This window comes from Symphalangus syndactylus, chromosome 17, assembly GCF_028878055.3.
Source record: "Symphalangus syndactylus isolate Jambi chromosome 17, NHGRI_mSymSyn1-v2.1_pri, whole genome shotgun sequence".
In the NCBI taxonomy this organism is placed as follows: Eukaryota; Metazoa; Chordata; class Mammalia; order Primates; family Hylobatidae; genus Symphalangus; species Symphalangus syndactylus.
Window position 1 is genome coordinate 69,071,301 of NC_072439.2, and position 15,294 is coordinate 69,086,594.

The window sequence follows — 15,294 nt, forward strand, 5'->3', positions numbered from 1 at the left end:
TAGAACCAAAGCAGGTGTTCACTACATTTGTATTAAGAACTAACACGATCAGGTTAATGATCAACTGATGAAATGTGCAAGAATTGAGAAATAAAACAATTATGGAATTTTTAAAAATTATTAAGTTTATATTATTATTTTACCTCTTTTAAAAGTTGCACAGAATTTGAAAGGATGTGCCAGTGGTTGTAAATTTGCTAGTAATTAGTTCTTTTTGTTTCTCACAGGACTCCCACATCAGATTACCAATGCACTTTGTCATAAATATTTCAGAATGCCTGTGAGAAAAAGAATAAAGCTAAATCAAGTCCAGAATACAGAGACAAGTTACTGCTGCATTTACAGAGTTCTCAACATTCATCAAATTATACAATAGTCAGAGGAGTTTCCTGTGGATATAAGGTCCATTTGAATCCTTAAGAAAAAGAGTGGATATTGAAGAAATATGTTCTTTATTTTGAGCAAAAAGGCCAGCAAAAAAGATAATGGATTTGCCAAAATATATCAGGATAATACTATTAGCCATAGGTAATTTGATGATAAAAATTGGTGTTACCTTTATGTGATTTTAAAACTCTACATGATTTTCTTTGCAAAAAGGTCATTAATAAAAAATTGCGTAATTTAATGGGTTTCATCTCATTTTTGTAGTTCAAATCAATCACCTCAATGGCAATCAGATATTAAGCACATTGTATTATTTACCTATAGCCTTTGAGAAGAGAAAAAATTTAGTCCAGTTTTAATTAAATATCTGTTGATCCCCAAATTCAATACTATTTCTGATAAACTCATGTAAAAGAAATAAAGTGAGTGTAGATAGCTTTAAATGGAATTCATTTTTAAAAACCTGTCAGAGGACCCTGTTAACATCTTTCCATGTCCTAATATGGCTATAACTTAAAAATAGGCCTGAGAATAGATCATTATAGGCCATAATCTACTAATTAACTAAAATTTTTCATTTCCCATATAGGCATCTCCAAATGTTTTCTAGATCTTGAGTTTTATTCTAATATTACCTACTCAGCATAAGCATACTCTAGTGTAGCTTTAACTTAACACAGAGATAATTTTCCAAAAAGAGTTGTGCAACACAAGAATACTATCATTCTACTTGCTTCACACTGCAATACATAAATATTAAGTCTGAATGTCAAGACTATCATTCAGTCAATGCTTTTCTACCCATTTACTGACACCAGCAAACATATATCACCAGTACCCTTGGCTACCACATTATTATGTCTGTACACTGCTCAGATCACAATGTGATTTATCCAGAAATAGGCCATTACTTTTTGTACCAATGGCAGAGACTATCACTCTGTCCTACTAAGACCATTTAATGAAATTGTTCTGTAAGGACCTTATATTAAAGCAGTTCAGGCAGAATGTTCATTTTCCTGTCTCGAGGAGTAAAAAAGCAATAGCCATAAATTTATTCTCCCTGGTTTAAACTCTTTTAATAGACATTGAAGACAATACAATTGTCCATAAAATATTACTACAAATTTTTAAAATATTTTCCCAAACTGCTTCTTTCTACAATTCTATTTTGCTCCTAGAAAATCAGGGTGGGGGGAGAATTATTCATTAATGAGAGCCAAGGTGTCTCGGTATAAGGTTGATCGCCATTACTGTCCCACTGTAAAGTATAAACCTGGGCATATATATAAAAACCACAGCAAGGGGTTACAGTTATCATCTCATCATTTTTCTTATCCTTTTATGGTTTTTTCAAGTAAAAATGCACTTAATTCCAAACTTTAAAAATGTATAAGCAAATGCCCTCATCAGTAAAGAACTTAAAAGTTAATTCTTCCATTGAAACATGGACTCATTTCAGACAATTTTTTTTTTTGGTGAAGATTGTTTCTAAATTTTGAGTGATAATAGGAAAATGTTCTGACAAAAGAAAACGTTAAATTATATTTAGTGTAAATATAAGTAATACAAACAAGGTAGCCTATTGGAGATTATGACATATCCTATTTTAATGTGACCAATTCCTTTTACCATAGAAAAATGGACAATAAGTAATTGAATCTGAATGTTAATTTGAGAAACAGTTTATAATGCCTTCAGTTCTGTTAAGAGTTGATAGGTGAGATCCTGCTACCTGCCTAGACAATTAGATGCTGTGAGTTACAAAAGAAGAGTAAGACATAGAAAAAAGACATTGTCTTTTTTCTCCTTTTTGTGTTTTTTCTCCAAATTATTAGAAACAGTTACATTAAAAGAAAGTCTCATACCTTTAAAAGTTCGCTTCTCATTGAATATATTTATGAGACAGCTCTTCTTAATTCCTTTTACAGAAGAAGCCCTGATGTTAATTAAAGATGGAATTAGAGTTACAGCATAATACCATACACATGTAGTAGGCTACAGAAAGAAGTTCTGTCTATATGAACCAGACTATCTCAGGCTAACACATCAAACAAAGTTACCTTCAAGGGTAAAAAGTAAAGTATGTCTAGCAAAAGAATTTCCAAATTACTCCAGAAAAAAATATGTCAAATTATGAATTTCCAACTTATGCCAGTTGGCTCATTTAATATTGGCTTAATTAAACCACTACATTTTATATAGCTTCACTTCAGAACGCTGAGTGTAGAAAAGGTGCATTCTATTTATATGTGAACACCTGGTACCTAAAACAGTCTCGTGTATGTGCCTTCAATACTTACATGAGGGATGGATGGATCAGTGGGGAAAAGAGCCTTTGCAAATTATTTGGTACCCGCATTCTACTTCGATAACATCTTAACATTCCATTAAGTTTCTGGGAATGTGGCTCAGATTTCACTCCATTGTACTATCACCAACCTATGATTCATAAATCATATGCTCTGAGTTTGAAATGATGGATTACCCAATCAAGCCTCCTACCCAGCTCAAGAAGTCTTTGCAATATCCCTGTGAGACAGTTACCCAGTGTCTGCTTGAACATCTCAAATAATCTTTTTGTTCAAAAGCAACTTTTTATATTTAAAAAAAATTTACCTTGAAATACCTTCAAATTTACATAAAAGTTGCAGATATAGTTCAAAGAACTGCTATCTCCAACTCCTCCTGTTTCCCCAATTGTTAGCATCTACCGCATGTATGTGTTTCATCTATGTATCTATCCTCCCAATAAACAGATGTAAATATAGATATGTATATGTGTTACCTGTGTGTGTATATACATACATTTTATATATACATATAATTAGTATTTTCTGAATCATTTTATAGCAAGCTAAAAACATAATTTCTATCATACTTAAACATTCTATTATTATAATTTTCTAAAACAAGGACACTCTCCTACATCATCACACCACCCAACAGACAAACAAACATACATGCGCATACACACAGAGACAAATATACTTTTCTCCTGCAATCTTTCCTGCATGTAATTTTCATTCCATGAGGAGGAAAGGCAATATGAATAGAAGTCATAATGCCTAACTCAGAATGCACTTAAATATAGTCAGAATAGGCAGCTGTCTTCTGAAAATCTTTCCATCACCGCCTTCTCCACCAAACCAAAATATTTGCTCCACTGGTGCTGGAAAGTCTAGTATTAGAATTCATTCCATTGACTTTATACTAATAAGAAGCAAGTGAACAGAATGATGAATGGCAAATACCATGGTTTGGGAGTAAAACAGACCTGGGCTCCAATCTCAACTCTGCCATTGATAATTGAGCACTCTCCTAATAGATTCGCATCTCATATTTTAGCTCTAAGCTAATATATTCATATGATTATTGTGTGGTTTAAACACAATGGACATTTGCAGTTGCTATACCAAGTGGTCCCCTACATATTGCAAATTATTTTCCTTTAATACATGTGTTATTGAAAAATTCTTCTTAAACTTTAGCTGGTTTTGAAAGGACTCTTTAAAATATAAATATACAGTAAGTCATTATAGTTATGTAAATGAATTTACCAATTCTTTCTATAGGACACAATAAATAAAGCAGAATAATAATATTGCCTGGAAGATGATTATATTTGTAAATAAAAATGGGTCAACAAACAGAGGCAGTAAGTTGCAGAATCAAATATTTCCCACTTGACTTTCCACATAGAGTGGGTCCTTTATATAGCCCCAGGCCCTTTGATTTTTTTTCAAGACTATTATCTCTTCGATGTGCTATGGCATTCAATTTTAAAGTATAGTATAATAAACTACTGAAGTAGATCATATGCAGTAATTTTCCAATAAGTTTATAGAATGAGTAAAAGCCAGTAAGAATTAATAGGAAGTGGTGCTATTGACAAGGTCTAATCGCCATTATAAGAATCATTTAAAAAGTACTAGAAAGTGTAAAAAAGTGGAAACAGTTTTCTTATTCACATTTATAGATATTTACTGTGTCGGTACTTTTCATATATTTCAATGCAGGTTTTGCAATGAAAATTGATCAAAAATGTTTGCCTATAGGAACAACCAGAAGGGCAACTGGTTAGAACTTTGTTCTGGAATTGTAAAGTTTTTATATAAAAATTCTTGAGAATAAATACCAAGATGTTGCTCCCATTTTAGTTCAACATTTATTTTATTAAGAATACAGAGAAATTGACAGACAATAGATAAAAGCAGTACTAAATTATCCCATGAAGACAAAACTTCCTGAAGTTCAAATATAAAATGAAATAAAAGGCAGAATTCTTGATGCTTTTTCTGCATTTTATATCTGTACTTTATGTAACAGTGAAGTTTTTTCTATTGTAATTACTTCTTATTTTTCTTCACTTCACAACTTTTTTCTTGGCAAAATTGCTTTGCTTTTCGTTCATGATCCAGAATTTCCTTGGGAAACAGGTTTTTCTCATCAAATACAGCTTTCAAAGCTACAAAATGATGAGGAAAATCACAAGTAAATTATATTTGTTAAGAGACCTATTTAAATAAAATAGGAGAAAATTCTCAAATTTTGCTTTTTCTAAAAATCTTTGTTTCTAAAACACAAAGCGTATTTGGGAAAATTTTCTCTAAGCTTCTGCTAGTCTGTTTACTGCAATTTACATCTAAAAGTTAAATTTTAGTAGAGTTTGCTCTTTTAATGCATATATCTTAATAGAAATCCACCATTCTAAGGGTAGAGGATTATAGAAGTTTGTGTTTTCCATTTTTGTTTTTTAATCTACTTAATAGCTATCAAGACATAAAGAGCCAAGAAAAAATTATTCTGTATTGAAATAAGATAATTAAAATAATCAAAACACAGTCTGACTGTCTGCATGAATAAACAAGCGCATCTACAATCACATCCATAGGGGTTTGCAGTTTTAGGAAAAAAAAGAACCAAATTATTTCCATGAGTGGTTATATTGCGCATCAGTGAGAAGTAGGAGGAAACTGTGCCATACATTCTAGAAAATAATTTTGGCATTTTGCATAATTTTATTATTTAAACAAATGCTTATTGAATGTCTATTATACACAATGTTTTGTGTTCAGGCATAAATGAGGCACAAATATGACTAAGTCACGACCTTTCTTCCAATTGGTGGAAACTAGAAGCAGTACCCAAATAACCAAAACATCATATACAATAAGATATCATTCCAAGAGAATATAAGCAAATGCAAATTGTGTATAAACATATAAAAGATATTATAACAATATATAAAGATTTTTTAAAAAGCTTTAAGAATTAGGTACTTACTTGAGGTAGGTCTTGAATTCCAGATAGGACTTTAATTGATAATAAGAAACATGGAGGTGGGGAAGAATTGGCAAGAGTTGGATAGGAATTGTCAACTAGAGGAAACAAGGTGAATAAAGAATGGAAAAACAGGCCGGGCATGGTGGCTCACGCCTATAATCCCAGCACTTTGGGAGGCCAAGGCAGATGAATTGCCTGAGGTCAGGAGTTCGAGACTAGCCTGGCCAACTTAGTGAAACCCCGTCTCTACCAAAAACACACAAAACATAAGCCAAGCATGGTGGCAGGCGCCTGTAATCCCAGCTACTCGGGAGGCCAGCTACTCGGGAGGCTAAGGTAGGAGAATTGCTTGAACCAGGGAGGCGGAGTTTGCAGTGAGCTGAGATCACGCCATCACGCTCCAGCCCGAGCAACAGAGCGAGACTCTGTCTCAAAAAAAAAGAGGAAAAAAAAAAGAATGGAAAAATAATAACTATTATTGGAATAACTCTGAATAATTCCGTACAATTTAAAAGAAGCGTAAGATATGTGAACGAAAGTAAAGTGGAATAAAGTTGGAGCTGGACCTAGAAACACTTTAAACAACAACCAAAGAATATGAAATTTAAAAAATAAATATTGAATGACTTTACAGTATAGTGGCATCTTTATATATTTGGATTAAACACAAAATGAAACAAAATCTTTCCACTTCCAGTATAAACTATACTGTAGAGAGGAAGTTATATAGACCTTGGCTACAAAAGTCAAGATCTTTCCTCTTCTTCTCATGGAAATTACATAAAAGCAACCAGGAAAATGAGAGATAATAACTTTGCAAATAAATTCTACTTTAAGCAAAACTCAAAGAAAGATGTAATCTGCAGTTTACAAAATATAAAGAAGCAAAACAGCTGAGATAGGACAAAAGTTGCCTAAGAAAAAGTGAAAAGTATAGAGAGTATAAGAAGGCCAGCAGCAGCATCTTAGAATGTGCTGGGAAAAATATGATAGTCACTGTGAGTTACAGGCTCACCATGAAGTACAAATGCTTTATCCCTTATATACATGAATGCTAAAAAGAGGTGAACATGGCTGGAAGCAGAAGCTTTCTGGGAACTGGTTTGGATCGGTGAAATAGATGAGGCAGGGCTACCTGTATCACACATGAGGCATTTTTTGCTAAAGCAGTCTGTCCCCATGGGTTGTAAAACTTGAAGGATACCCTGATCTCACATCCCAGCCTCTTACTCAAGGATTTACCACATATTTCAAGTAAAAAAAAAAAAAAAAAAATTCCACCTCATTAAAGCTAATTAATTAAAAGAGGAAACTTTTAAAACGAACACAGCATAAACACAAACTTATATAAGCAAAAACTAAAACCAATTAAATTGAAAAAAGAGCAGCAAAACTAATCAATACATGAGCCACCACCAAAAAATATTGCCATTGCACAAACATTGTTACCAAGCATTTTGACAAAAATTAAATTTTAAAAATTAAAACAGCAGTTGCCTCTATGAAGGAAGATCACAGAGCAGAAGTGAAAAAACTCAGGGAGGAGATGAAGACACAGGAGGAAGTGACGAAATATGAGGTAGCAAAACTCAGAAAAAGAGGGAAAAAAATCACAAGGGTGAATAGAGTTCCTGGAACACAGTAGGAAACCTAGAATATAGAAATGAGAAAAAATATATAATAAAATGAAAATTATAAAGAGAATGAATTAGAAAAATAATAAATGTTGAGGAGAGACGAAAAATAGAAGATCAACAAACATATAATTAGAGTAGGTACTTGTATTAATTTGCTTTCACACTGCTGATAAATACATACCCGAAACTGGGAACAAAAAAAGCTTTAATTGGACTTACAGTTTCACATGGCTGGGGAGGTCTGAGAATCATGGCAGAAGGCAAAAAGCACTTCTTACATGGCAACAACAAGAGAGAAATGAGGAAGAAACAAACATGGAAACCCTTGATAAACCCATCAGAGCTCATGAAAGTTATTCACTCTCACGAGAATAGCATGAGAAAGACTGGCCCCCATGATTCAATTACCTCCCCCAGGTCCCTCTTACAGCACGTGGGAATTCTGGGAGATACAATTCAAATTGAGATTTGAATGGGAACACAGCCAAACCATGTCGGTACTTAAGAAAGAAAACCAAAGTATAACAAATATTTAAAGGCATCATTTAATAAAGGTCCTCAAATAAAAGTCAACCTGACATATGTTGAAAGGACACATTATGTATTAGGAATAATTGACTTAGAATACTCAAAACCAAGTGATATCCCAGTAATGTTATTAGACTTTAAAGATAAAGAGGAAATATTCTGGCAACCACACAAAATAATCAAGTCACCTAAAAAGGAGAAAAGTATCTTGCATTAGATATTTTACAGGAATGACCAATACCAGAAAAGAGTAGAGCAATGCCTACAAGATAATCAGGGAAAGAATATGTGAGCTAAGAATATGACATACATTTAAGTTGTCCTTCAAATCCAAAAACTATGAATGGTGTCAATATACAAGAAATGTAGGGATTATTGTTCCCAAGAGTACTCTTTGAGGAAATTTCAAAAAGCTAAACTGAAGCCAGGAGCAGTGACTCATGCCTATAATCCCAGCACTTTGGGAGGCCGAGGTGGGCAGATCATGAGGTCAGGAGATCCAGACCACCCTGGCTAACACAGTGAAACCCCATCTCTACTAAAAAAAAAAAAAATACAAAAAATTAGCCTGGCATGGTGGTGGACACCTGTGGTCCCAGCTACTCGGGAGGCTGAGGCAGGAGAATAGCGTGAACCCGGGAGGCGGAGATTGCAGTGAGTCGATATCGTGCCACTGCACTCCAGCCTGGGCGACAGAATGAGACTCTGTCTCAAAAAAAAAAAAAAAAAAGCTAAACTGAGAAATGATTGAGAAAATTTTGAAAAAAATAACTTGGTGGTGATCACTGAATGTATTTAAGTGCAGAAGTAAAATTAAAACAATGTGGAGTTAAGGCTGACAAAAATAGAAGGTAAGGTCCATGTGCCTGACAATGTATAAATGATACAATTGACAAAAATTGTGAGGATAAAGGAGAAAGAAACCTTGTTTATGATAAATCAGAGAAAAAGAATAACACTGAAAACTGACAAATCAACTAATAGCAGTATAAGCAAATTTAACAAAATAAAAGTAAGCATAAAGAAAATCATGTTATGGAATAAAATTGTGTGGTAGAAGGGGGGCAGGAGAATGAGAAAACAAGTTCATTCTATCATCACTGAGCATAGATCTAATAGTGTCTTGGAGAAATGAAGAACTAGAGCAATAAGATGAAAATGAATAATTCTGGAATTGGCATTAAGCAGAGATAAAATGAAAGACAGTACTTTCCATTTGCCTAATACCAGCAGTATGAGATAATGTGGATATCTGTACATCAGCAGCTGATCCTGTCCCATATGATTGCAGATTAGCACTTTAGAATCATAAGCAATTCAGAATGCCTTTGAGCCCTTCTGAAATATATTGTAAAAGCCAGAATGTTACTTCTGAAATTCTGTTTTATTGAGATTTGTCTCTCAACTAGACGACAAATTTTCATTGTAATTGACTGGGTTTCAAGGCCATTAACCCAATAGCTAACTGATAAGTTTTTGTAAGATATTGAGAGAGACGAACTCACTTGGATGGCTCATTTTTAATTTTTTTCTTTTTAGTTAACAAACAGATTATAAAAAGTACATATGCAGGGGTGGATCCCTGTTTCTTGGGCATGAAAGTTACAATCTTGGGAGCTCTCTTTAGAAAAACAGAATATAAAATTATAAATATAAATTTATTTATAAAAGTGGCTATTTGAGATAAAATAAATTTCAACAAATTACCAGTAATTTTTAGAGTTAGGTCCTTTTCTCCTGAGATCTCTTTTTAAAAAGATACCTGAAATGCTTACCTGGAAATGATTGTTGCTTGTAACCTTGCTTCTGCTCTTCACCTAGAACACTCTCAAACTCCTAGCAATTTCTAACACTCAAAGGATCTTTGTAGATGAGGCCCAGAAAACTTAACCTTCATTAGCTTCATTTGTAAATCTATATGTGGCAAAAATGATGTCATTAACTTAACATCTTTTAAATGCATAATGGTAATCAATTCCTCTCACTATTCGTAGTAATATCTGCTAAGTTAATGGCATAATGATTTTTTATGATGATGTGTTGAGTATGTAGTAGATCATAATACACGTAAGAAATTATCATTTATTGAACTTGCTTACAATTATTTTTAAAATGTCTTTAACCTTGCTGTGATGACTTTCTTGATGTATTAAGTTGGCTAGGGTAAAGTCCACAGTTATGATGTCAAATATTAATATAAGTGTTGCTTCGAAGGGACTTTGCAAATGTAGTTCGAGTCCCTAATCAATGAACTTTGGGTAAGGGAGATTATCCCGGATAATCTGGTGAGCCAGACTTAATCAGATACAAGGCCTTAACACTGGGGCCTGTTGTGGGGTGAGGGGAGGTGGGAGGGATAGCATTAGGAGATATACATAATGTAAATGACGAGTTAATGGGTGCAGTACACCAACATAGCACATGTATACATATGTAACAAACCTGCACGTTGTGCACATGTACCCTAGAACTTAAAGTATTATATATATATATATGTATATATAAAAGTGAAGAAATTCTACCAATGAAAGTTTCTGCCTGTGCCCCAGCGTGCCCATGATCTTTTCTTCTTGAGTTAGCACTACATATTTTGAACTTGCTCTGTCAGCCCAACAAACCCATAAGTCAACTTCTTGTAATAAATCTCAATATGGAGTCCTGCTGATTTTACTTCCCTGGTTCCCCTCTGACTGATACACTTTCCATGAAGTACACTATCACAGGATGATGGCAAAAAAAATAAGTGATGTGTTCTTATTATAACAAACAGGCTGATTTATCAAATTTCCTGTGGTTTGTGGCTGGAGATGGTTGAATACCACTTGTAAAAAAAAAAATATGAATCAGAAATACCATTTGACCCAGCAATCCCATTACTGGATACATAAAGGATTATAAATCATTCTACTGTAAAGACACATGCGCATATATGTTTATTGCAGCACTGTTCACAATAGCAAAGACTTGGAACCAACCCAAATGCCCATCAATGATAGACTGGATAACGAAAATGTGGCATATACACACCATGGAATACTATGCAGTCATAAAAAAGAATGAGTTCATGTCCTTTGCAGGGATATGGATGAAGCTGGATGCCATCATTCTCAGCAAACTAACATAGGAACAGAAAACCAAACACCACATGTTCTCACTCATAAGTGGGAGTTGAACAATGAGAACACATGGACACAGGGTGGAGAACATCACATACCGGGGTCTGTCGGGTGGTTGGAGGGAAGGGGAGGGATAGCATTAGGACAAATACCTAATGCATGTGGGGCTTAAAACCTAGATGATATGTTGATAGGTGCAGCAAACCACCATGGCACATGGATACCTATGTAAAAAACCTTCACGCTCTACACATATATCCTAGAACTCAAAGTAAAATAAAAATAAAAATAAATAAATAAAAAGTTAAAAAAAAGAAAATTTATGTCTACTTGAATACACAACTTAGACATAGAATTCAGCATCTGGATGGCAAGGAAGCACAACAAGATTTAGGACAAAACTGAAACCCAATGCAAGGAACCCAGGGAATCCAGTAAAATGATCCAAGAGCTGAAATATTAAATAGCTATTTTAAGAACCCAACTGAACTTCTAGAACTTAAAAATTTACTACAAGGATTTTATAATACAATTAGAAGTTTTAACAGCTGAATAGACCAAGCTGAGGAAAAACCTCAGCACTCAAAGACTAGTTCTTCAAATCAACTCAGTCAGACAAAAATAGAATTTTTAAAAAAGGAACAAAACCTCTGAAAACAATGAGATTATATAAAGAGACCAAATCTAGGACTCACTGATAATCCTGAGAGAAAATAAGCAACTTGGAAAATATATTTGAGGATATAGTCCACGAATATTTCCCCAATGTTGCTAGAGTGGTTGACACACAAATCCAAAAAATACAAAGAACCCTGGCAAGATACTATACAAGAGGGCCATCCCCAAGGCACATAGTTAGCAGATTCACCAAGGTCAATGCAAAAGAAAAAAAAAAAAAAAGGCAGTTAGAAAGAATGGTCAAGTCATATACAGAGAGACCACATCAGGCTAGCAGTAGACTTCTCAGAAGAATCCTTACAAGCCAAAAGAGATTGGAGACCTATTTTCAACATACTTAAAGAAAAAAATTCCATCCAATAATTTCATATCCCTCCACACTAAGCTTCATAAGTGAAAGAGAAATAAAATCTTTCTCAGACAAGCAAATGTTGAGGGAATTTATTTTGATGTGATCAGCCATAATTACAAGTCTCTTAAAGGCATCCTAAATATAGAACCAAAAGAACAACACCTGCTACCACAAAAACACACTTAAGTGCATAGCCCACAGTTCACTACAAAGCAACTATACGATCAAGTCTACGTAACAATCAGCTAAGAACATAATGACAGGATCAAAATCTCACATACAAATGCTAATCCTGAATGTAAATGGGCTAAACACCTCACTTAAAAGACATAGGGTGGCATGCTAGTTACAAAAACAAGACCCAACCATCTGCTGTCTTCAAGAGACCCATCTCACATGTAACAATGCCTACAGGCTCACAGTAAAGAAACAGAAAAAGTTCTCCCATTGAAACAGAAAACAAAAAAGAGCAGGGGTCCCTATTCTTAAATCAGATAAAACAGATTTTAAACAAATAAAAATTAAGAAGGGCATATGCGTATAATCCAACAAGAAGATTTAACTATCCTAAATATACACATACCCATCATTGGAGTATCTAGATTCATAAAACAAGTTCTTGGCCTATGAAAAAACTTAGACAACCACACAATAATATTGACAGACTTCAACACCCCAACTGACAATATTAAACAGATCGTCAAGGCAGAAAACTAACAAAGAAACTCTAGGCTTAAACTCTACACTTGATCAATTGGACCTAATTGACAACTACAGAACACCCCATGGAACAACCAACAGAATATATATTCTTCTCATCTCCACACAGAACATATTCTAAAATCAACCACACACTTTCTCACAAAACAATAAATGTCATTCATTTCAGAATCAGAAAAAACTATTCTAAAATTCACATTGGACCAAAAATAAAGAGCCCAAATAGCTGAAGGAATCCTAAGCAAAAAGAACAAAGCTAGAGGCATCACATTACCTGACTTCAAACTATACCATAGGGCCACAGTAACCAAAACAGCATGGTACTGACACAAAAACAAACACATAGACCAATGTAAAAGAATAAAAATCTCAAAAATAAAGCTGCGTACCTACAACCATCTGATCTTCAACAAGGCCTACAAAAACAACCAATGAAAAAAGGACTCCCTGTTCAATAAATGGTGCTGAGATAACTGGCTAACCATATGCAGATGATTGAAACTGTATCCTTACCTTTCAACATATACAAAAATTAACTAGGATGAATTAAAGATTTAAATATAAGACCCCAAACTGGAAAAATTCTGGAAGAAAATCTAAGACATACCCTTCTTGACATCAGCCTTGGCAAAGAATTTTTGGCTAAGCCCCCAAAAGCAATGGTAACAAGAACAAAAGTTGATAAATGGAACCTAATTAAATAAAAAAGCTTCATCACAGCAAAACAAACCATCAACAGAGTAAACAGACAACGTACAGAATGGGAGAAAATATTCACAAACTATTCATCTGACAAAGATTTGACATCCAGCATCTATTAAAAGAAAAACTTAAATCAACAAGCATAAAACAACACTATCAAAAAATGGGCAAAGGACATGAATGGACACTTCTCAAAAGAAGACATACAAGTGGCCAAGAAACATATGAAAAGTATTCATCATCACTAATCATCAGAGAAAAGCAAATCAAAACCACAATAAAATACCTTCTCACACCAGTCAAAATGGCAATTATTAAGTCAAAAAACAACAGATTCTTGCAAGGCTGTGGAGAAAAGGGAAGGCTTATACACCATTGGTTGGAATGTAAGTTAGTTCAGCCACTGTGGAAAGCTGTTTGGAGATTTCTCAAATAACGTAAAACAGAGCTAACACTTGACCCAGAAATCTCACTACTGGAAATACACCAAAAGGAAAATAGATCATTAAACCAAAAACACACATGCACTCATGTGTTATCACCATGCTATTCACAATAGCAAAGACATGTAATCAACTTAGGTACTCATCAATAATGGATTAGATAAAGAAAATGTGATACACACACACACACACACCATGGAATACTATGCAACCCTAAAAAACTTGAAATCTTGTCTTTTGCAGCAATACTGATGAAGCTGGAGGACACAATCCTAAGCAAATTAATGCAGGAACAGAAAGCCAAATACCACATGTTCTCAATTATAAGTAAGGGTTAAACATTGAGCACACATGGACATAAATATGATAAAAATAGTCACTATGGACAACTAGAACAGGGATGGAGTGAGGGGCAGGGTTTGAAAAACTACCTATTGGGTACTATGCTCATTACCTGAGTGCAATATACCCATGTACCAAACCTGCACATGTGTTCCCTGTATCTAAAATAAAAGCTGAAATTTTTAAAAAGTAAAAAATAAAATAAATAAATAAATACACAGCTTATCTTAAAGCACCCTCAAGTTCCCATATGACCACAAGCTTAGGAACCTCAAGCCTCCAACTTCTTGCCTCCCTGGCCACATAACTTATTTAGAATCCTGGACAGTAGTTTGCTCAGATTAGTGAGAAACACCCAGTGTCTGGATTCATCAGGTCACATTCCTCTTCAAATCCTCTGAAGGCTTCCCTTTATACTTAAACCAAATTTTTTGCCCAGGCAACATGGTCCCACATGACATGACCCCTGAGCCCTCTCTAATCTCATCTGATACCAGTCTCCTCACTCCATTCTAGCAATGGTGACCTCTTTTCTGTCCCTGGAACATGTCAATTTTGTTCTCAGTGGTTTTATACTTGTTTCCTGTGCTTGGGACATTCGGCCCCAACATCTGTGTAGAACTTTCTATCTTAGGATTTAGCTTAAATGTCAGAAACTTCACTGATGTTCTTCCTAATGTCACCTTATTATATTGTTTTATTTTCTTCTTAGCTCTTATCAATATCACTCTCCAAACTTATCATCTTTAACTATTTATTTACTTACTTGTTACCTATCTGTCTTCCTAGACAATAAATTCAGCAGCAGTAGACTTTGTTTGCCTTTGTATACCATATATCCCTAGCACCCAGCATTGTATCTGGCTCATGGAAAAGGGACTCAAAAAGTATATTTGTTGAATATATGAGCGCATGAACGAAGGAACTTTCAGACATGCAAAGGAGTTGGCTCACTCCTCACCCTTTGGAATCCCTGCATTCCAGAGACCTGGGGACCCTATAATATTCATAAAAGGGTGATTCTCCATGTCATATATATATATATATATATATATATACACATCCATTTAACCACAACCAAGTTCTTAAAAATTAATATCTAG

The 15,294-nt window shown here is 34.3% G+C and overlaps 1 protein-coding gene across 1 annotated transcript in view; it reads right to left on the reverse strand.

Annotated features, from left to right (window-relative positions):
• Positions 1–4,565: 4,565 nt before the first annotated feature.
• Positions 4,566–15,294, reverse strand: part of WDR49 (WD repeat domain 49) — a 175,077-nt gene continuing 164,348 nt past the window's right edge. The window contains 1 exon segment of the mRNA XM_063620427.1: positions 4,566–4,855. Coding sequence (XP_063476497.1) covers positions 4,737–4,855 — 119 coding nt within the window. The 3' untranslated portion in view covers positions 4,566–4,736.